The sequence below is a fragment of the Pteropus vampyrus genome, unplaced genomic scaffold (genome assembly GCF_000151845.1).
Source record: "Pteropus vampyrus isolate Shadow unplaced genomic scaffold, Pvam_2.0 Scaffold82, whole genome shotgun sequence".
NCBI classification, from domain to species: domain Eukaryota; kingdom Metazoa; phylum Chordata; class Mammalia; order Chiroptera; family Pteropodidae; genus Pteropus; species Pteropus vampyrus.
The window spans coordinates 3,460,312-3,482,061 of NW_011888863.1; the positions used below are offsets into that span (position 1 = coordinate 3,460,312).

General features: G+C 38.2%; 2 protein-coding genes across 17 annotated transcripts in view; one reads left to right on the plus strand and one right to left on the minus strand.

Moving 5' to 3' along the window:
• PPFIBP1 (PPFIA binding protein 1) overlaps positions 1-21,750 on the plus strand; it is a 154,918-nt gene that overhangs the window by 54,169 nt on the left and 78,999 nt on the right. For 11 of the 16 annotated variants that reach the window (XM_023532374.1, XM_011363095.2, XM_011363100.2 and 8 more), the window contains one exon: positions 916-1,011. The exons of the other annotated variants lie outside the window; for them this stretch is intronic. The gene's annotated coding sequence lies outside the window, so the exon portion shown is untranslated. The remainder of the gene's footprint in view (positions 1-915; positions 1,012-21,750) is intronic. 16 annotated transcript variants of the gene reach the window in all.
• On the minus strand, positions 4,286-16,716 carry CUNH12orf71 (chromosome unknown C12orf71 homolog). The gene is made up of 2 exons (XM_011363172.2): positions 14,883-16,716; positions 4,286-14,359 (listed from the first exon to the last, which is right to left on the minus strand). The coding sequence occupies exons 1-2, from the start codon at positions 15,414-15,416 to the stop codon at positions 14,057-14,059; spliced, it is 837 nt and encodes a 278-aa protein (XP_011361474.1). The 5' UTR covers positions 15,417-16,716; the 3' UTR covers positions 4,286-14,056.

Consider the following 21,750-nt stretch of genomic DNA (forward strand, 5'->3'; position numbering starts at 1 on the left):
GACCTTATAGTTTCCCTACTTAATTAAACATCTTGGATCACTGACTCCTCAGAGGGGCAGAAAGAAGGAAGCTGCTACACTCCTACTTCATAATTTTGCCTGGGACTGGCCCTGACTATAAATATATATATACATATATATATTTTAAAAACACATGTGAAGCGTTTAACTTGGAGATACTTTGCTTTCTCATTTAGGTGGAGGTTGTTATTAGGTATTTGAAGAGTGAGCCCCTCAAAAGGAACTTTTACTATTCCTAAATATTCCTTCACTACCGAAAGATATTTTATTATTATAATGTGGGGATATACATGCCCATATATATATACTAATGGGATTATTTTTTCTAGTATATATTATTTTAAAGATATAAGGGAATCAATCAGAAACATAAATCTAAAAAACAGTATATATGTTTCTACATATTGTCTACATAGTGTTCTTGTTGACAAGAAAACAGTAAATTTCTTCATTTTTCTTTTAACCTTAACACCTAAATATTGTAACACTATGGTTCATTCATTTACTCAACACATATTCGTAGAATAACTCACTTGTGTCAAGTACTTTGTGCTATAGAAGTTAATGATAGTTTCAGCAGAAACTCAGGCTTCAAGGTCTGTTTGAGGTTGTCTAGTAACTGAGGAAGTAAGGAAGAATGAGAAGGAGGGAATAATGGTTGGGGAGAAGGAATGAAGGGGAAGCGGGAGGAAGAAACGGCGGAAGGATAAATGGAAGGAAGTTAGTTAAATCTATTGGTCCTTAACACATTTTCTTGTTTTTAATTACACACATATTATCTAGTTTGCTGTTCTTTGCTTATATAATTTACCATCTGTAGGTTTTATTTTTTTCTGGTGTACTATAATCTGAAATTAGTTTTAATTTATCTTTCCTATATTTGTTTCTTTTCAGAATTAAAGAACTTTATGGATTAGTTTGCTAATAAGTACGTGCAAGATTTGAAGAGCTGAAGAAAAAAATCAGTATTAAACCCGTTTTTTTTTTAATGTAAGTAAACTCCTCACCATTGTTCATATCTGACATCTTTAAAGCCTGCAATTACCTTTCTGTATACTCAGTGTGTAAACTTTTTCTCAGTAGTAAAGTTACTTGACTATGTCAGTCTGTTCATTATGTCTATGAGAATTTATGACCCACCCCTCTCTTTAAAATTTTTTTAAATCTAAAAGTAATATGACTAACATATTTGGCTGTAGAATTTAGGCATGTTGTGACAATGAGCATATCTTTTCTTGGCTCTGAGAAGGAAAATGCAGACCTGGGAGCACATTAAAAAGCACTATCCTCTCTTCCAGTCCTTTATTCTTTATCCCACAGACCACTTTAGTGTCCTGTCTAGGCCAGTGGGAATCTTTAGTTGACCCATTAATGACCCTATAGGCTTAGAAAAATGAGGTATTTTGATAGAAGCTTATTTATTCCTTTGCTTCTTGTTTCTCTTGCTCAGTAACAACAATAACAACAACAACAACAACAACAATAATAATTTAAGACTGTACTAAGTGACAAGCACTTGAACAATCCAATTCAATATTTATTCAGCGATTACTTTTTCTGAGTGTTTGCCATATCCAAGGTACTATTCTGACACTGTTACCTTATATTATCCTCCTGGTAATCTTGCAAAGCAGGAGTTAATATTTCAGTGATCTAGATGAGGATACTGAGATTCAGAGACAGGTAAGGAGGGTGCTGATGGTCACACAGCTAGCAAGTGGCACACCTAGAGTGTGAACACAGCGCTGTCTGGTTTTCTGACTTGCTGCATACTAAATAGTGCTTAAAGGTTTAACTGGTGCAGCTGTTGGCAGAAGACTGGGATCTTCTGGGTTGTGTTCTTCACTAAATGTGATCCTAATCCTTCTAAACTTTAGCTATAGCCATGAGGAAGGAAGTTGGGGAAACATCCCCCCATGTTTGAGAGGTAGCTTTGTTACCTGGATGGGAAGTTATGAGATCGCATGTCAAGCCCCAGTCCTTCCTTGGATTTCCCGTGTGTCCTTGAAACATTTAACCTCCATGAGAAACAATTACTCTTATGTCATCTAAGAAGAGCAGACCAAGTGTTCTCCAGGGTCTCTTTCAGTCAGCTTTTTATTGAGTACCTTGTACATAGAGGAAAGAGCATAAGTCATAAGTTCATGGCTTGATGGAATAATTGTCACAAAGTAGACACACCTATGTAACAGCACTCAGATTAACAGAAAATTACCAGCACCCAAAAACCATCTTCTTCTAATGCTCCTAGGAATAACTGATTTCCTGATTTCTGATGCTATTGATCAGTTTTGCCTATTTTTAAAATTTATGAAAATAGAATCATACAATATATATTCTTTTGTGTCTGGCCTATTTTGCTTATTATGTTTGTGGAATTCAACTATGATATTGCACATAGTTTAATTTTTTCATTTTCCTTGCTATTATTTAATTGTTCATCTCTTTTACAGTTGCTAGACATTTAGATAGTTTTCAGTTTGGATGTATTACAAATAGTGCTCCAATGAATATTTTCGTGCATATGTTTTGGTGAAGATTGTATTTTGTTTGTTCATGGACCACTCAGTAATTTAGATTTTGCAGCTCTGTGGAGTGATGTTGAAGTCAACATCTTTGAAAGCAGACAAGTTGATTTTAGGTAGCCTCTTGGGTGTGTGGCCCCCTGGAAGCCCTCTCTGATGTGTATGTAATGTGGTAAGGCTTGCTCCCCTGCTGGAGAAAACCTTTGATTGGGCATAGAAAAGGACTGCAGAGAGGAAGAGAAAATATATCCAGAAGAGAGAGGTGTCCGAGTCTGGGCTCCCCTAGAAAAGATTAGGATATCTCACCAGCCAGAGCAAGAGCCTGAAAAAGTGACAACCCAAGGAGTTATTAATATTCCAAACTTATAGGTTTGCCGTGACAATTTAGTGCAATAGTGTCAGCAGTGTGCTTTTGGGCACATTGGACTGGCACTATAAAAATAGCCATTCTTTTTATTCTTCTTCTTATTATTATTATATCACCAGTTTGACTCTGTATATGATACTTTACATGAGTTTTTAGATCATTTGTTAAAAATATGAGAGAAACTTAGTTTCTTTTTTAAGTGGCGAACAGTAACAAAAATATTTTTCAACTTGCCTCACCTTAATCTGAAACTCAGAGGAAAAATGAGGAAACAATTGTCCATGTGTCCTTGGCATGTCCCTCCCCAGAATGAGTCACTGAAGACACTCTTGGTTGTTGGAACTGTTTTACTCAGTTCAAGAAGAGGCTAGTGGAACCGAAATTCATGGGAAAGTTGGGTCATTGTGCACAAAGGAAATGGTAATTTCATATATTAGTCTCAACTCTTGCCAGGCATTTTGCAAAGACCTATCTTTATTTTTCATGGGGCTTTGGTGAGAGGCTATGTGGCTGATTCATTGCAGACCACAGCTATTATAGGGTGTACATTCCAGCTGATGGCGGTTGGTGACATCTTTCCACCTGTTAGTGAATTCTGGTCTAGCTATTGGGGCATATGGTATAAATTAAGCTTGATTTTGCCCTTGGTGAGGTTTCGATCTAGCAAATGAATAGTGTTGTGTTCTAAAAAGGAAACTTTGAAAGTGACTTGAGTCAAAGAGAACATTTGACCTAAGATTCTGAAATTCTAGTTCTGACTTCTCTACTAACTAGCTATGGAACTTCATATATATTATTTATTCAGGACCTCAATTTCTTCATATTTAAAATCAAGAAGTTACTTTATATTTGGACTTTTAATGTAATACTTAGTTTTGCATGTATTTCTGTTTTTCTAAATGCTAGATTCTTTCTCAGGTTTCGTCACAAGTCAAAATTTCTTGTGTCAGCAGATTTGGGTACTTAATGATAGTGGGGGAAGGAGTAGTTTCAAGATATGACCTAAGTTCGCAAAATAGTTAATGTCTACAGCAGGGAAAAAAACAAATGACCAAATGACCTGACTGTTGTGACTGCTACAGGGCTATGTGAGTGTATATAAATTCATTTTCACACCAACATTTACTTTATCCAGCTCTAATGCACTTGCTCTATTTATTAAAGGATTTGTATATTTTTGTATAAATTACATAAATAAATATGCAAGACATTGCATATAAATATATGGCATAATTGGATTATGAAAGCTGTATTTGGCCTTATATCATGTCTCTACTTAAATTCTCAGTTCTCACATAGTTAAGAGTATCCCAAATAAAATTCGAGTTTGTTTTATCATTCCAGAAATGATGAAGTATTTATTACAAACCAGTATTTTAAAATCTGCATTGAAATTAAATATTGGTTTAAATAGTAATAAAATAAGAGTAAATGCTAAATAGTGTTATTACTTATTAATTACTTTTTTTCAAATTCTGACCTCTATCCTCTTAAACCCAGGGGTATCTACATGAAGCTGATGCAGAAAGACATATAGGAAAGAAAGTAAACTAAAAACTTTGGAATATTTGTAGTTTTAGTCATTTAGATGTTATGGCAGCTGGCAAATAAAAGAGCTGTTATTTGTCTCAGAGTACAAGCAATGCCCTAATTTCTCCAATGTGCTCATGGTTCTTGAAATCACATAATGGCGGCAAAAGCTGTCTGGTCATACCACTTCTGAGGCTGAGAGGACGCAGGCACAAGGCTGAGTTGCGGCTTCATTGCTGTTTTCTCTTCATTAGGCCAAGGAAGGCCATGCGATTGTGTAGGTCATTACTCAACGCGTGCCTACGTATCACTCCACCTGGTCATGTAGTGGTTTCTAAACTGGCAGTTCATAGCTGCTGAGATACTGTCATCCCCAAAGAAAAGTGTCCACCATAGCTCTGTCCCTTTATGCCCTTTTCTCAAAATCCTTCTTGCAGCTTTTATCACTTTAATTATTCTATGGGTTGGAATGCTCTATTCTTGACTATCTTTTTGTGGACCAAAGGAATCATGTGTCACATAGGTGGTTTGTCTTATGCTTCATTGGTTCATTATAACTTGAGACAATACATAAACAAATTTCTTTTCATCAGGAAACATACACAAGATTTTCTTTTCCATTTTTTTCTCGCTAGTAATCCCTCCCTCTCCTACCAAATATTTAGGATCACTTTTACAATGGAATGAAGATGTCATTAGGCTTTTAGAGCCATTTCTTCAAGAAGATGCTTCTTTTGTGTATGAAGGTTTGGATGGAGTTCGAGGACTGCTGAAGCTACTTGCTCACCTTGCCAAACTCATAGCAGTTTTAGTCTCAGTTGCTTTGTTTTCTCCTCACCTCTTAGGAAATTGGCAGTTAGTGGCTTTGATTTTGTTTTTTTTTCTCCTTAATACAGATATGCAAGCGTGTGACTGTAGACAGAGAGAAAGGAAATGTTTACACATGTAGCAAATAAATAACCAAATCTGGTGTGTGTGTGTGTGTGTATGTCCAGCACTATAACTGGACAGGTGGTGTGTTTTTCTCTTATGCTGCCATGCATTTATACATTTAATTAGGAGGCTTTAGCATCTCTGATAGTACTTAATTGTGTAGTCTCAGCAGTTTTTTGAGGAGGAGAAAGAGGGTTCAAAGGAATCTCACTTTGTGGATCTGTGGTTTAATATTATGATGTTTCTGGGAAACCAGGGTTCTGGAAACAATTTCAATTACTAAGGTTCTCCATTGCTTCAGGAGTGAAGAAATGGGCAAAGGGATTTCAATAGTTTTTAAATCCATTATTTAGCAGTAGCTCAAGGCTTTGTGCATCATAATCTAAGAAATGAGGTTGGGTCCCCAGGGTGTGTTGTGTTCCTTGCATATCATAATACTGTCCTCTCCTTGTCAAATCACAGCATAGAGCTGATTCAGCCAAGAGGAGACTTACAGCCAAGAGGGGTGTGGCAATTTACAGCCATTGTAGCAGAAGTCAGTCTTTAGGCAAAATAATAATAATAATAAATGCTATCTCTTTAGAAATTATGGTGGCTTTCAGAGCTTGAAATAGCCGTGACAGTTTCCTATGACTATTATCTTGAAATGAGGTGTAATCCTTTGCCAATGACTGACTCTTAAGTATAGTACAATAATTGTATGTCTTCTGTGTTTTAGTTTGTATTTGAGAACTCAAGTTGTCATCGTATCATCAGCTTTTCTTGTTCGTGTGTTTGTTTTTAATTTATTCCTGTACCTTCATGGTAGTAATTATGTGTTTGGCTTTAGATACATAGGCCATTTGATACTGTGATATTAAGAGATTTTAGAAGAAAAGGTCATCAGCTGTCTTTCTGGGCTATTCTGGGCGTTTTGTACTATATTTATTTTGCATCCAGCTTTTCTTGCCCTTGATTTCTGATTAGTCGTTCCTTCTCCTTGCCATGGCCTCTCATCTTGCTTGGAAGCTCTTCAATGGGTCTGTAATTGGATGACTGTTTTGTTGAACAAATAAACACAATCTCAACCTTGGGAGGGAGTCGAGAAGACGCAGGATGGAACTCTCTATTAATGCTTTTGGTTCCAATGTGTGGAATTCCTGGAACAGGGAAGCTGCTCCCAATACACTGATGTCTAAAAGTGTTTCCTGCTTGAGGAGGTTAGCTTTTACAAAGGGAAGCATGTTTCCTGAGGCATTCTCAAAAGTTTTGGATAATTTGGTGAGATTAAAATTGTCTCATTAGAAATTAAAGCGTGGATTATTGCTCAGAAAAGTTGGCTTTTTGACTTCGGGATCTAAATTGGTCTTGCTTGAGGCACATAATACACCTTTCAGAGGCCTTGCACCCAAATTAGGCTTCCTGTGTTAATGAGGCAGTAGTTAAAACCAAGTATCAAGCAGGAAATAAGTGGCCCTCAAGGAATAGCAGAACTTCAGCATAAGACCTCTCCCAGGAGACAGCAGCAACACCCCAAGACACCCATTTACATTGAACCATAACACCCCATGGCCTGTTGACCTCTTTCCTTCCTTTGTTAACCAGCAGAGCAGCAAGCACTTCTTTGTGAAATTGTGATTCTAGATGGACAGAAAATAGTGACTAGTCCCACTGAAGTATTGCAGGATCTAGAAAGTGATTTCTGTTTCCCCACTTTGTGGCTTTTCCAAATCTTCGAAAGGTAGAGTGAAAAAAATCAGTGTGTCATGGCTAGTTCATTGCACTCTTTACCTGATATAATACAGTTGATTCTTGTTGTTTATAGTGGATACATTCTATAAAGTCTCGTTGAATACTGAATTAGTGAATATTGAACCGTTGCTCCTCAGAGAGGTATAGGCTTAGGTTCCTGTGAACCTCTGTCACAACATTTTCTCAAGTGATCAATACACAAACTTGTTTCTTTTTAAAGGTACTTCATTTAATATTGTTGATTCATTAACATTGAACTCATGATCACAGCACTATGACCAATACCCGAACAAGCTTACCTAACACATGCATTTTCTCTGCAAGGCTCATCACAGTCTTTTAGGGCTTCTGCCTTTGCATAAGTTGTGCCCTCTGCCAGTGTTTTCTGCTCGTTTTCCCAGGGCTTCCTTTCAGCTCTAGCCCAAATTATAGCCTCTGTGCTATGTCCAGTGAGATGCCCGTCTCCCCCACAAGTATGAGCTCGTCCAGGGAAGGGTCTATTATTCTTATCTTTGTCCACAGTCTCTAACATGTTAATGTTCAGTAAGTGTTTTCGAATCAGTGAATGAATCTAAACATTACCTGAATGGTTTAGAAATGTGAAGCCTTTAAAAAATCTTTTTAAATTAAAAAAAAAAAAAAAGAGTAGAATATCAGTCTCTGAGTACAGACAAGTAGAAAGATGTGGCCGTTCTTTTGTTAATTAGCTCTGTCGTACAAAACTGAGCTTTTCCACTCTATACTGTGCCACTCCCCCTGGCCTCCAATATAAACATCCAGGGACTAGGCTTAATTAAAATAGAAGCTAGTTAAATTTTATATGGGAGGAAATGATGCTCCTTTTCTGATATTATCTATTTTAATTATTTCCTGCAGATTAACCATTTATTTTATCAAATATTTATCATAGAGCTTCTGCGTATAAAAAACTGGGCCAAGGGCTTTGGAGCATAAAAGATAAGCATAACACAAGGGGCTTTTGTTTCGTAGGAGAGAAAGACGTGGGAGCTCATTTCTATAAAACAGGATAAAATGTGTGCTTACTAATGGTAGTATTATGGTAGCATAACAGAAAGCAAATTATTTCCAGCCTGCTCAGTTCTATATCAGAGCTTGAATCTGATCTGAGCCTTGAAGAGTCATTTGGGGATAGGTAGGTAGTAGGACAAACTGAAGGAGTAACATGGTTAGGGCAGTTAGTTCCACGGAGAGGAAACAGTATGAGCAAAGGCACTGAGGCAGGAATGTACAGGGAGCAACAGCAGGGGAGAAGTACTGCAAGGAGAGTGAGGGTCGAGAGGGGAGCATTGTAAAATAAGACTGGAAAAGTACATCAGGATCCTATTATAGAGATTTAACGGCAGTTTGCTTGGACTTGATACTGTAATCATTAGGAGCCATGGCAGATTTTTAAAACAAAGGAAGTGCATGATAGCAACTAGCAGCAGCTAAAATTTGTAAGCTGTGTGCCAAGCACTTTCACTAAATCCTCACCACAGCACTTTGAGGTTAGTATTATTAGTATAAATTTTATGAATGTCAATGAAAAGCCCAGAGAGGTTAAGTAACTTCCCCAGGATTCACAGGAAATCAGTGGTGGACTTTGGATTTGAAGCCAGGAAGTTGTCTTTAGGACCTGGGTTTCGAACCTAGCATTGAAGAGAGCATTTGGGGGAGACTCTGAACTTTCTGAATTGTTTGCAAAATGTTTAGTATATATGAATGTGTGCATTTGTTGAAGAAAACTCTATAGCTTTAATCATATAAGAGGTATATACCAAAAAGGGTTAATAAAGACTGGTATCACCCTCTTTTGCTCTCAAAAGTCCTTCAGTATGTTGAGTGCATCAAGACTTTATGCTTATGATGCTTCTTAGGTTGATAGACGTAGAATAATCCAGCATATTCCTCGAAGTAAAAGGAAATGTCAAAACAACTTAGTATTGTAAGTGGCAAGCTGTTGCTGATTTGTGAGAAACAGAGAAACTGACCAAGAAGTTGTTCTGAAGGTAAATATAAGCTACCTGGGCTTTGAAACTTGTTGATAATTTGAGGGCAGAGAATCTAGCTCTTCACTAGGCAAAAATTATTCTTTTAAATTTCAATAAGAGCTAAACTTTTAAAGATTGAAATGTTTTTGGAAAATGCCTAGATGCTAGTCTGCTATCAGCTGGACCAGGTTGTCCTTTTACAGTCAGAGGGACTTGCGGGATGAATATTTATTAACCCATCAGACTGAAAAGTCCTTGCAGCGGGTGATGAATCCAAAGGCAAGTGCCAAGATGAATGAATGACTGCAAATTAAAGAACTGGCAGCAGCTTATATCACTTGAGGAATTAAATTAATACCAGAGTTTTGTTTAGAGTAAAAATTTTCATGCTTTACAGATGTACATCTTTAAGATATTTCTATTACACAAGTATAGCAAATATACTTTAATAGTAGAGATCTGGATTTCCTGCCTGCTGGAGTTTTTCTTAATATTTTTTTCATCTTTGCTTTCTCATTTTTCTCTATATTTTTTTCCTGGATCATTTGAAAGTATCTCATGTACAGCTCATATTCAACTGTTGAAAAATCTTTTATTATAGTTTCGTAGATTTGATCAAGGATTCAGTCAAGTGTCATCAATAGCCATTGTTGTCTTGTCTCTTTAGTCTCATTTAGAAACTTTCTTATCTCCCTGCCTTTTTTGTTTTTTCTTACTTGGTATTTCATGACATTAACATGTTTGAAAAGTCTAAGACAGTTGTCTGGAAGTACGCCTTTCAGTCGGGGTTCACATGACTGGCTTCCTAATGATTAGATTCAGGTTTAGACATTGATAGCAAGCATACACCGCTTCTCTTAAGAAGGTACATGATATATTGTTGGTTAGGCTAAATTTAATCACTCAATTAAGTTGGTGTTCACTGGACCTTTATAATGTAAAGGTACCTAATCTCCTTGATAACTGATAAGTAATCCCTAGGGTAATTCTTGGAGACCATATGCATGTCTTGTTCTCCAACAATCAGTCATTCACCCAATGGTTTTAGCATTTATTTTTGATCTTTATATGAATCAGTTATTATGTTGGTGGTCACAATATCATGCTCATTGAATTTTTGAAGTCACTTTACTGGAGAAAAATTCTCCTCTTCACTCTCATCCCTGTTTGAGGGAAAAAATCTAGGTCCCAAAGACAGATGGCAGAGGAGTTGGTGAAAGTGAAACTCGAAAACAACTATCCAAACAAACACATGTTAATATTTAACAATTTTTTTTTTTTTAACTTCGTGAGTGGGTGTACAGGAAAGTTCCTAGAGAGGTTTGGAGATTTACACTTAAAATAATAAAACTTTGTTGATGCAGATAAAGAAAAACAAATTGCCATGCTTATTTCCTTCTGCACTAAAAGAATTCAATAATAATGAGATGAGTTTTCATTCAACAGCCACAATCTGAAAAAATATTTGATGTTTGCCCTTCCATTTGAAAATGCCTCAGAAGTTCTTTATAAGGGAATATTAGATTGAAATCGAATGGGCATCAAAACCATGGAATGCTTTTGAAAAGTGGGATAGTAAACAGAAATTGTTTAGTTGGGGCATTTCTTGATCTCAGCTTATAGTCCCTTTGGGAATTTATTTTAAGGCTTTTATATCTACCCTGCTCTTGACTGGCTCCCTCAGTGACTCCATGTTATCTGATGAGGATCTTATTTCACTTTTGAAAGCAGTGTTGTTCTCTTTGTTAGGGTATTAGGGGGTAGCAGGAAAAGGTCAACTTCAGACAGTGTAATAGAAAACCCACCCATCTATCTTGAAATTAGAGTACCCTTCATGCAATATAAGTTCTCCCACTTGCAATTCATAATGAAAAGATGTTTATTTTTGAAGCATTTAACTACTCATCCTACCTAAACAAAACTGTTCTTAAATATTGGAGTAAGGACCTTATCAGGCACTCTCTGTGAATACATTTCTAATTTGCTTAATTTTTTCCCCATTGTTTTGTAAGAGGATTTGGGGCAGTGTTTTTATGATAGGTAGACCTGGACCTGTGCATCCTCTGGAGCCATGACTTTTCACATTATATCCTTTAAGTCTGGAAAAATGATTTGCTTCTGTTTTGCTGGTATGGTATGTTATGTTAGCACACTTTTTTTCTCTCATTGGGATCCCTGTGAGTAAGAAATTAGCTTCGCATGGGGTGGCCTATAAAATTTACATTAGCCTATCCTGCGTTCGGAGAGAGCTGAATACTCCCTCATTTACTTGGTAAGTTCTCACACTGTATTTCTGGCTTATATTACGGTGTTGTTATAGATTCTAGAATATGAATATTTAAGGCAAAACCTTGCTAATTCAAGCAGCTAAGCTTTATGGGTTTCAAGGTTGAGCAATTCACTTGAACGATTTTGAGTCTTGAGACAGTGGATCCTCAAACTTATTGGTTAGATTAACATTTGCCTAGGAAGTGCAATAATTCAACAGGAGGCTTGAGGTTACAACAGAGCTAATGTCCTTCCGTGACCCCGACCCCTACCAGCAGTTTATTCTCAGTCCTTTTGATGTGCAGTGGACCTCTAGCAGCCCCAGTCCCATGTATGTGACGCAAAGAAGAGAACCTGGTCATAGTTGGCATGATGCTAATAGCTTCACAGCATATTTTAACACCATAATGAATGATGAAGAACTGAAATATTCCCTTCTTTTAAACATTTTGACTTGCTTTCTGAGATATAGCATGACAACTCCAAAGCATATTTACAATTCTGATTCTTGGGCTTGTAAAGTACATTGCTTGAATCTTAGCAGTAGGTTCATACCTGTCAAGCAGGTTTATACAACATTGAAAAATAAACATAACTATGTCAGAAATCTTACTGATGAACAGGACTTCGTATTTCGTGTGAGCAATCTTTTGAAATAGTTCATTTGTGTTGAGTTTTTCTTAGTACTGGACTTAATTACAAGAGGAAGAATTAAAATAACAAAACTCTGGTTACAAGTAACATGATAGTAAGAGATGTCATCTTTCTTTTAGGCATATCTTAGTGTCTAGTCTAAGGCAACGCTAAGGCTCCGTGTACACTTGTTAAACTAAAATTTCAAATTAGTAGTTAAATTCCTCTGATCTTAGGTTTCTTTTGTAGGTCACCACTTCACTTGACCTTTCACAGACTGCCATTTTCTCTTCTTCCTGTCTCCCCTCTCACCCCATTCTGACTTAAATAATAGCAACTCCAAGCTGTTATATTTAAACTTTAAAAAAATTATATAGGAAAAATTTCAGAGAAATAAGGATATATTAAAATCATCTGCAACGGTATGTAGAGACAGAGAGACCACTCAGGTTAGAATCTTGCAGTTAAAAGGAAAGAAGACCTGGTGATTGCCCTCAGGCCAGAGTCTAATGTAGGTAAAATAGTCACCTGAAGACAGCTCAAAAGTACAAGTCATGGTGTGACGTGGCGGAATGGGGACTGGGGGACAGTTTAAGGAAGAGTATGGTCAACTTTTCCTGGAAGGATCAGTCTTGACCTCACAGTAACCCTGGAGCAGAGTCTTTGAGAAATGAGTTACCTAGGCGGTGTGGGGACTTGAGAAGGCAATGGCAGGGGATCCTCCAGAGCGTGGAGGGGGTAATCACCGTATTTTATATGTTGGCCCTCATGAGAAGGAAAAGTATCGTGCGGGGGGATTTGGTGAGCACAGATTAAAAGGCGACCTGGGAGAAGAAGGGAGCAAGGCACTGTGAATGCTGCTAGATGCAATATGCTGCTGTTTGGGAAGGAGCTGCGTAGGTTGGATTTGGAAGGAAGTAAATGATCATCATGGAACAGGGGTAGTAATGGGACTCGGTCTTGGGGAAGTCGAAGAGCAAGCAAAGGTGGGGGAGGGAGTTCCAGTGAGCTAGTCGGATGGGAGGATGTTCTCAGAGAGGTAGCCTAAGTGAAGAAACTCAGGGTGTGACCATGAGCATAGATAGCTGAGAAGGCCCTGTTCTTTGATCTCTTCCCTCTCATTGTACTATCTTTCCTTGGGCAATATCATCTCACTGTCTCTCACATATACCCAGCCAAAGTTACACACCTTAATTCCATACCAATTTATCCAGAGGCTTAAGGTCTTTCACCTTAAACTAACCACCTTTTAAAATCAACCTTCTCATGTTAAATTGATTATACTTTAGTATTCAGTGTGTACTTCATAAGACTGTTCTCACCAATACCCCTTTATGGTCATATGTTTCCATGGCTTTATCTCTTAAATAATTGACTCTTAAACTCTCACTCTTGGATGTCCCTTGGGTCAAGGCATCTGGGGAGAATAATAGCAACAGCAATAACAATATGTATGAAGTGCTTGTATTATCCCATTAATTCTCATAACAACCATAGGGAGTATGTAGTATTATCTTTCCTATCTCATGAACAAGAAAAAGTAAGCTTAGGGTGGTTAAGTAGCATTCCCAAATCCTCTCATTCCTCCTAAGTGGGCCACTTATTCCATAGCCAAGACAACACAGACTAGAACCAGTCAGGTCCCCTACAAACATCAGAACCACTGTCTGATCTCTTGAAACACTGCCATTGAAATACTTCCTGAGTGACTCAGTACCCGCTGCCACTTGCTCGAGCCCCGGAAGTTCAACCAAAGCCACACTGCCAAGCTGGGAATCTGGTGGGTTGTACTGCTGCCTTCTGAAAATGGGGATTTGGGTTAATGATGAAATAGGGTAAAATACAATAAGAAAGGCAGAGAGAAGAGAAAAAGAACACCTTTGTGTTAGGTGTTAAAATTCCCAGAGAATATATTTCAGTCTTCTGGATAACATACATACTTTCAGCCTCAGTCAAGACAGTGAGCTGGAAGAGGAAGATGTAGATAACAAGAACATGTTTTATTATTGGGAAAAAATTAACTCACGGGCATCGTAGAACAGGGACTATCAAAAAGTTCAAAAACTTGGCGATACAGAGTGTCCTAATTCGGGGGATTCTTGAGGTTGGATTCTTTTGCTTCTGTGAGAGAGTCTTTTCTTTTGTGTCAGCTGATGGGGGTGCTCTGTGGTCTTCTTGGGGTGCTCTCTTCCCCCAAATGAGGAAAGGACTTGCTGCCTTAGCCAGCGGAAGACCCACCGGAAGTTCAGACAGGAGAGGGCTTGTGTACTGGAATGAGTGTCGTCCTCTAATGGCTGATCTGATGAGATTGTGATTTCTGTAATGCTTGTCCTTTGGCTGCCGGTTGCCCGGCCCATCGTCTGCCAAGAAAATAGGTGATGAGTTAGATATGCGTAACCTGAACAACATGGGATCAATATTTACCCATTTTTGGTACTCAAATCCTTTTACCAAAAATAAGCCAACTGTAAATGCAAAGTTTCAATACTTGATACTTAAACACACACACATATCTTTTTGGGAGGGGGTCATAATTGCTAGCCTTTGCTTTTCCTTCCCTTTCTCTACTTCAATGCTCCTTGGTATTTTCCCTTCAACTCCCTAACCCTTTTTCTTGCTGTTATCCTTGTCCTACCTCCGGCCATGTCAGACACCCAGAGGGCCGACCCTCCTTCATAGCAGGTAGCAATGCTCCAGGCGTTTCATCCTGGCCCCTCCACCAGGTTTGTCCCCTGCTTGCCTGTGAGGCATTGCTTTGCTCACCTCAGCAAGTTCACGTTCCTGAAGCCATGGAGGAATCTGTAGAAACTGGATGACATCTTCATTTTCTGCTGGGTCAAAGTTGGGCAACTCTTGACAAGTCTCACGTTCTTGATGACTGACCTGAGCCATATCTGGAGAGGAGCTGCTGGACAGCTGGAAATCTTCCTCTTGAAAAGATTCAGGGAACACAGACTCATCATCTGTGTCATCTTTCTGATTTTCTAGAAATTTCTCAAGCTTTTGCACAAGACCATCCAGTTTGCTGAGGGTCATGTGTGTCTCCTCTCTGGGGAACTGGTCTATCCACTGGTCATCTCCATGCAGACCCCAGTTAGCAGTGAAATCAGAATCGTTAGAGCCCACATCAACATCCCAGGCCAGGGGGATTCTTAGTTTGCAAAACTGCTCCAGGTCATCCTGAATTTGGTCTCGTCTTCTCAGGAGCCTCCCTATATTTTCAGTCCGCCACATGCCTTGGACAGGAGGGACAAAATGGATCGAAGGACCCTTAGAAGACGTGTTGTCACAGGAGAGTGTGTTCTCATAGGAGAGGATGTCCTCACAAGGATAACAGCCCACGGAGAGGCTCAGGTTTGATTCGGAGCTGCAGTCCTTAGTGTCAGCACAGTTGCTGCAGGAGAATGAGTTTGCCATGGAGTTGAAGACTCAAATTTTAGGTCTCTCTCATCTCAGGGATCTTCAAAAGAAGGAAAAAATAGATGGGATTGATGAAAAGAAGGGAGTCATAGTACTTAAGCAATAACATTATCCGTTTCTTTCTCTATTTAGTTCTATCCCACTCTGAAAAAGTTCATCCTATTTTGCAATCTCCAATGAAGGGAGAAAGAGGCAGTCCCCTCCCTTTAAAAACCTGTTTTGTTTGTATAACAACCCTCACATCATTGGTCTTATTGCAACGAAAGAACTTGTATTATAAAAGAAAAATAATCATTGTATACAATTTGAGATATAAAAGTATAAAGATGAAAATAAATGTGCCAATGATCCCATTTTGTCCAGAGATAATGAAAACCATCGTGAAAACATTTTGGCAGATTTCCTTATAATCTTTTTCATATGTACATATATTTATACATGTATAATTTATACATATACTAACATTCACATACATATATGGATATGGATGTCACATCAGTTGAAACACATTATTTTTTGTGGTATAACCTGCAATAAACATATATGGCTATTCTATCATTTTAACCACTTATTAATGATCATTAGGTGCTGGTAATTGTTTTAATAAATAAATCTACAATAAACTCCCTTGTCAATAAATCTTCATCTCCCTTTATATTTCTATATGTGGGTTTAATTGATCAAAGACCACAGATGTATTAAAGTCTCTTGATAGTCGGTACCAAATTGCATTCCAGAAAGGTTATAGCCATTTAGATGCCCCTTCTCTCACCACTTGATGGCATTTTTTTGTCCAACCTTTTCTATGATGCTCTAGTAAGTAAGTAAGTTGGGGACAGGGGGAAGAGAGTACACACACACAGAGACACACACGAATGCATACGTTGCAGACTGCCATTCTCTGCCCTGCTCTGGTGGCTTCTTGCATAAAAGAGGTGCTGCTAACTCCCGAGCCATAAACTGGGGACATTCAAAATCCTTCAGAACCCGAGTTTCAGTGACTAAAAGTCCAACTGCCAGCAGCCTGTGTTCTGGGACTGTTGGTTACCATAGCAACACAAGGACTTGTTATAGTCAGAAACGTGGAAAGAAAAAAAAAGGGATAGGAAGCCACAGGATTTCTTGTTTCCAAAATATTCTGTACCTATATCATCCCAGGCTGAAGAAGATTCCTCATGAAGGACAAATGCAGTGGTGATTACTTCCTTCTTGTCATGCGGATGTCTAAGATGGTTCCTATTTTAAGGGAATTTAGAGCCTTTTTGGTGAGGTGGATAAACAGCCTAATATAGGACAAAGTGGTAAGTGCAGCAACAGAACTTAAAAATTAACATCATGGGAGAACAAAAGGAGGTACCTCATGCAGCCAGGGTTGAGATTGGGGTGAGGATATCGGGAAAAGCCTCCTGGAGGAGATTGCTTCTGATCTGAGTATTTACGGGGGAATGGAAGTTAGTGAGGTGAAAACTGGAGTAGGGCTGGTGGGAGGGGGCCTTTCAGGCAGAGGAGACAACATGAGCAGGGGCACCAAGGTGAGAAACAGCCGACTGTGTGAAGAGGTTAAGCAAGAGTCACTGAGATCACGGAAGCCCTTCCACGCATGTTAGAGAGCTTGGATTTTATCCTGTCAGCCTGTACTTGGATATGGCGGTCATTTATCAGGCACTCTTCCAGGTAATTCAAAGTATACTGAAATACTTGACATGGTTAATACAAAGCAAAACTACCAGTGGACTTGGCAGCATGAATGTCATTGGTTTTTAATGAGAATGGAATCAATAGGTTTGCACTGGGTTGAAGGATGAATGGGAGGAGAAGTAGGAACAGTGAGTGTAGACTATACTTTAGGAGTATCTGAATGAGAAAGTGAGGATGAAACAGAATCAAGTTTAGTTTCCACACCCACCCCTAAATAAAAGAGGTAAGGCGTCAACCAGCGGAGAGTTTCAAAATATAAAAGGTTGGCTGCTTTATTTGGAGAAAGTAAGGGTGGGATCCATGGCCTGAGGAGATGAGTTGGTTGTAATAAAAGGAGTATATTATTCCACGATATTAGAAGGAAAAAATGAAGGATGGATATGGAAACATTTGGAGAAATGCATTGTTAACTACCACCATTTTCTTCTTTGAGTTTTTCAGCTATGCTTCTCCCTTATTCCTGAGATTAAATCTGCTTTTTTTTTCTTTCTTTTTTTTTTTTTTTAACATCAGTTCTGTTAACTGGATCCCTGCCCTTGTTCTCTTTGTTCCCAACATTATCTATCTTGACAACCTCTTCAGAAACATGAAGTGTCTTGGACCTTCCAGAATTGAAGCTTTGATTTACCTTGTCTTTTTCCTCTAGGTATTCCTGCTGCTCCCACACCCTCTCACCTCCCAGGCTGCCCTTCCTTTAGCCACTATCATTTCCCTTTCCCTTTCCAATGACATCATGAAATTATTTGGGGATTGGTCAGATCATAGTTTCCCAGTGATCCAGACCGGTCATTTTGACTTCACTGCTGCAATGTTCTCAGTGAGTACTTCATGGGTAGAGGTAATAAATCTTTCATTGTCTGTTACCAAACATTCAATTCTGAAGACAGATTCAGTTGCATAGATCAAACCAAAGAAACCTTTTCTATGAGCAAAATTATCATGGCCAACATAGCTATAGCAACCTCCAATCTGGTCTAAACTGTGAGGCTATGGGAGGCTGTTTGTAGGTCAATTTCAGTTATTCTCAGGAAGGGAGTACAACATCCGCTCAGAGTTTCCTACAGATGGAATGCATGTGTACTTGGAAAAAGCATATTCTTAATTTAACGTTGCTTAGATTTGCTTTTGCTCACGTTTAAAATTTTTTCAAGTTTTAAATAGCATTAAAAGAAACCATAAGTTTTTATGTTTATCAAAAAGAAGCATGGCTTAAACACACACAAACACACACACACACACACACACACACACACACACACACACACACATACACACACACAGAGAGAAAGGAAAAGGAAAGAAACACTGCTCTGACTTAAAAGAACCTCAACTCATTGGAATCTATTAGTTGCTTAAGATCTTTTCCAAATATTTTTCTCAGTCTTGATTTTTATTAAACAAGATTATATTTAAAGTTTGCTATGACTCTCAGGTTTTTCACTGTGTATCATTTAAATTTCTAGGTTCTGTTAAAAAGATGATTTAGGTGACTCTTTCAGGAGTTATGATGGCATGATGTAAGAAATAGGCAGAGGTAGAGTTGGGAGAAACCATCTCTACTACCCAACTCGAGGCCACCTGGCAAGTAGCCACAGAGTGCTCACATCTCTCATGAGTGATCGGGGACCTAGATTTATCCCAGGGAGGGTAAATCGGGAGCAAGATATTCCCTAGCATTTGTGGGGCACTTACTACATGCCAGGTCCTGTTCAAAACACTTTACATGTGTTTGTTTAATTCTCACAGCAACCCAGTCTATTGAGTATCATTATTTGCTTTGTTTTACTGATTAAGGAACCAAGGCATGAGCAGTTAGTATAACTTGCCGCCAGTCCTGGATCATAAACTCTAGAACTTGTATTCAAAGGTAGGCAGTCTGGCTCCAAAGGGCCCTGTTCTTACCCTCAACAAAATCTTGTCTCTCAGGAGGCTGCCTTCCCACCTCCTCCCTGGAAGGTTCTGGGGAGAGTTGACTCAGTCCAAAATCAAACCCATATTCTGGTTCCTTGAAAGAAAATCCTTGGAGTAGAACAGTGTGTTCTAAGATACAAGTAGATACATGTAAGGGCTGGTACACAGGGCTGGCCTGAAACAATGGCATCCACATTTGGGCAGACTAAAATGAGATTTAAAATAAGTATTCAGCTTCTTCTTGGACATAATGAGATGAGGATCCCTCTGCTCTGGCTTTCCATAAAAACTCTGTGACTGCCTTTCAGAACACTGAGAGCCTAGAAAAGAATTCATAAGTAGCTTTCTTTCCATGCAGCTGGAGTGAGGAAAAAGCTACATATTGTAGTTACCCGTGGAAATCGAACACCTTGAAATAAATAGAACATTTAAGTAGGAAAAAATTGTTTTCCAGCCTAAATTACTAAAGTTTAGAGTGATTTTAAAGATAGAAGAGCTTCAAACTTTAAGATAGAAGAGCAGTCTCAGAGAAAACTCTATTTATTATTTGTTTATTTATATTTATTTTTCATTATACCATCCATATCTCTTTCTCTCCCTCCCCTTCCCCACCTCTGTATTTATATACATGTAAATGTATAAAATTACACACACACATATTTCATTTAAAATATACAACTCAAAAAAAAAAAATACAACTAGAACAGCAAAAGCCTCTGTCTGAAACTGCCCTTCTTTCCTGCCCCAGAAAAAAGGATAATCACGGTTAGTAGTTTGATATATGTTAATGCACTAAGATCTTTTTTGGCAAGACATCATGGAGGTAGCAATGACACACATCATCCTTAGGATGCCATGCTGAGGAGTTTAGTCAATTCTAAAAGACAGCTTAGCTTTCACCTCTAATCATAGCTCAGGGGATTTTGGTTTTGATTAACAAAAACATTTGTATTAAATTCTTTAAGGCCTTAATTTGACTTGCTGGTCAAGCTTCTCAGGGATCACAGTCTTATTATCTAAACAGTATGAGCTGGCTCATCCTTACCTTTTCTCTTGAAGTACAATCATCCATAATAAAGCCTCTTGAGGTTTATAAATGATAATGTGTCACGAATTTACAATGTTTTAGGCCTGGAGCCAGTAATACTGCTAACTCTAAAAATTGGAACACTTTCTAAAATCCATGACTTGATGGGATTCGGAAACTAAATATCTAGATTAAGAAGCTTATATTTTATAAGTTAAGCAGCTGTTACGGTTAATTTTGTGGGTTAACTTGACTGGGCCACAGGACACTCAGATATTTGGTCAAACTTTATTCTGGGTGTGTCTGTGAGGGTGTTCCTGGATGAGATTAACATTTGAATTGGTAGACTGAGGGAAGCAGATGGTCCTCCCCAGTGTGGGTGGGCCTCATCCAATTCTTTGAAGACCTGAATAGAACAAAAAAATGAGAAAGGGAGAATTTGCTCTCCCTTGACTGTCTTTGAGTTGGGACATTGGTCTTTCCCTGTCTTTGGACTCAGACTGGATTTGACCTTGTCACCTCTCCTGGTCCTCAGGCCATTAGACTCTGACTGGAATGGTACCACTGGCTCTCCCGGGTCTCTGACTTGCAGATGACACATCTTGGGACTTTTCAGCCTCTATAACTGTGTGAAGCAATTCCTTATAAAAAACTTCTTTTTTCTTTAATCCATATATATGTACGTGTGTATGTGTATTTATATACGTGTATATCTATATCCACATACATATATGTACTATTGGTTCTGTTTCTCTGGAGGACCTAGATTAAATATAGCTACTTATTTTTCACTTTTTGAAATTATGAAATATTTTAACAATACAAAAAGTGACATCGTGGGCCATGTGATACGATGCACTGAGGATACATCATCATTTCTGTGGTAGTCTTGCCAATAACGCATAATCTCAGCCTAATAGTGAAACATTATTAGAGAAACCCTAACTGTAAGACATTCAACAAATAACAGACAAATGTCAAGGTCATAAAAGGCAAAGAAAGACTGAGAAACTGCAGTCAGAGATTGCAGAAGACTAAGGAGAAATAACTAAAAGCACTGTGGGATTCTAGATAGGATCATAGAATAGATCAATGACATTAGTGGAATTCGGTATGCTCTTTATTTCAGTTCACAGTATTATACTAAAGTTAATTTCCTGGTCTATTCATTTTTGTGCTAAAATGCTAACATTAGGGGAGAGTTGGGTAAGGGAATGTAAGCATACTGTTGCAAGTTCTCCGTAAGTCTAAAATTAGGACAGAATAAAAAACTTTAAACAGAATACATAAAAGTATAGTAAATTATGTAACAAAGACCTATAACTCAGTTTAGTCGAGTCTTAACATTATGCCATAGTTGATCGATGATATTTTGAAAAGAAATAAAACATTCTAGATAAAACTTAGGCCCTCTTGTACTCCATCCCTGATGCCTTTCATTCTCCACTTCTGCCTCCATCACTACCCTAAATTTGATGTTAATTTATCTAATGTATGCTTGAATACCATTTTGCGTATTAATATATTATCTTACCTTTGGAGGCATAACCAATGTAAATATGAATGTGCTTAATACCATTTAATGGTACACCTAAAAAAGGATAAGATGCTAAAATTTATGCTGTGTTTTTTACCACAATCAAAACAACTGAAGGAAAAAAACCAGTGTAAATGGACTATTTGTGGTGCTCTTTA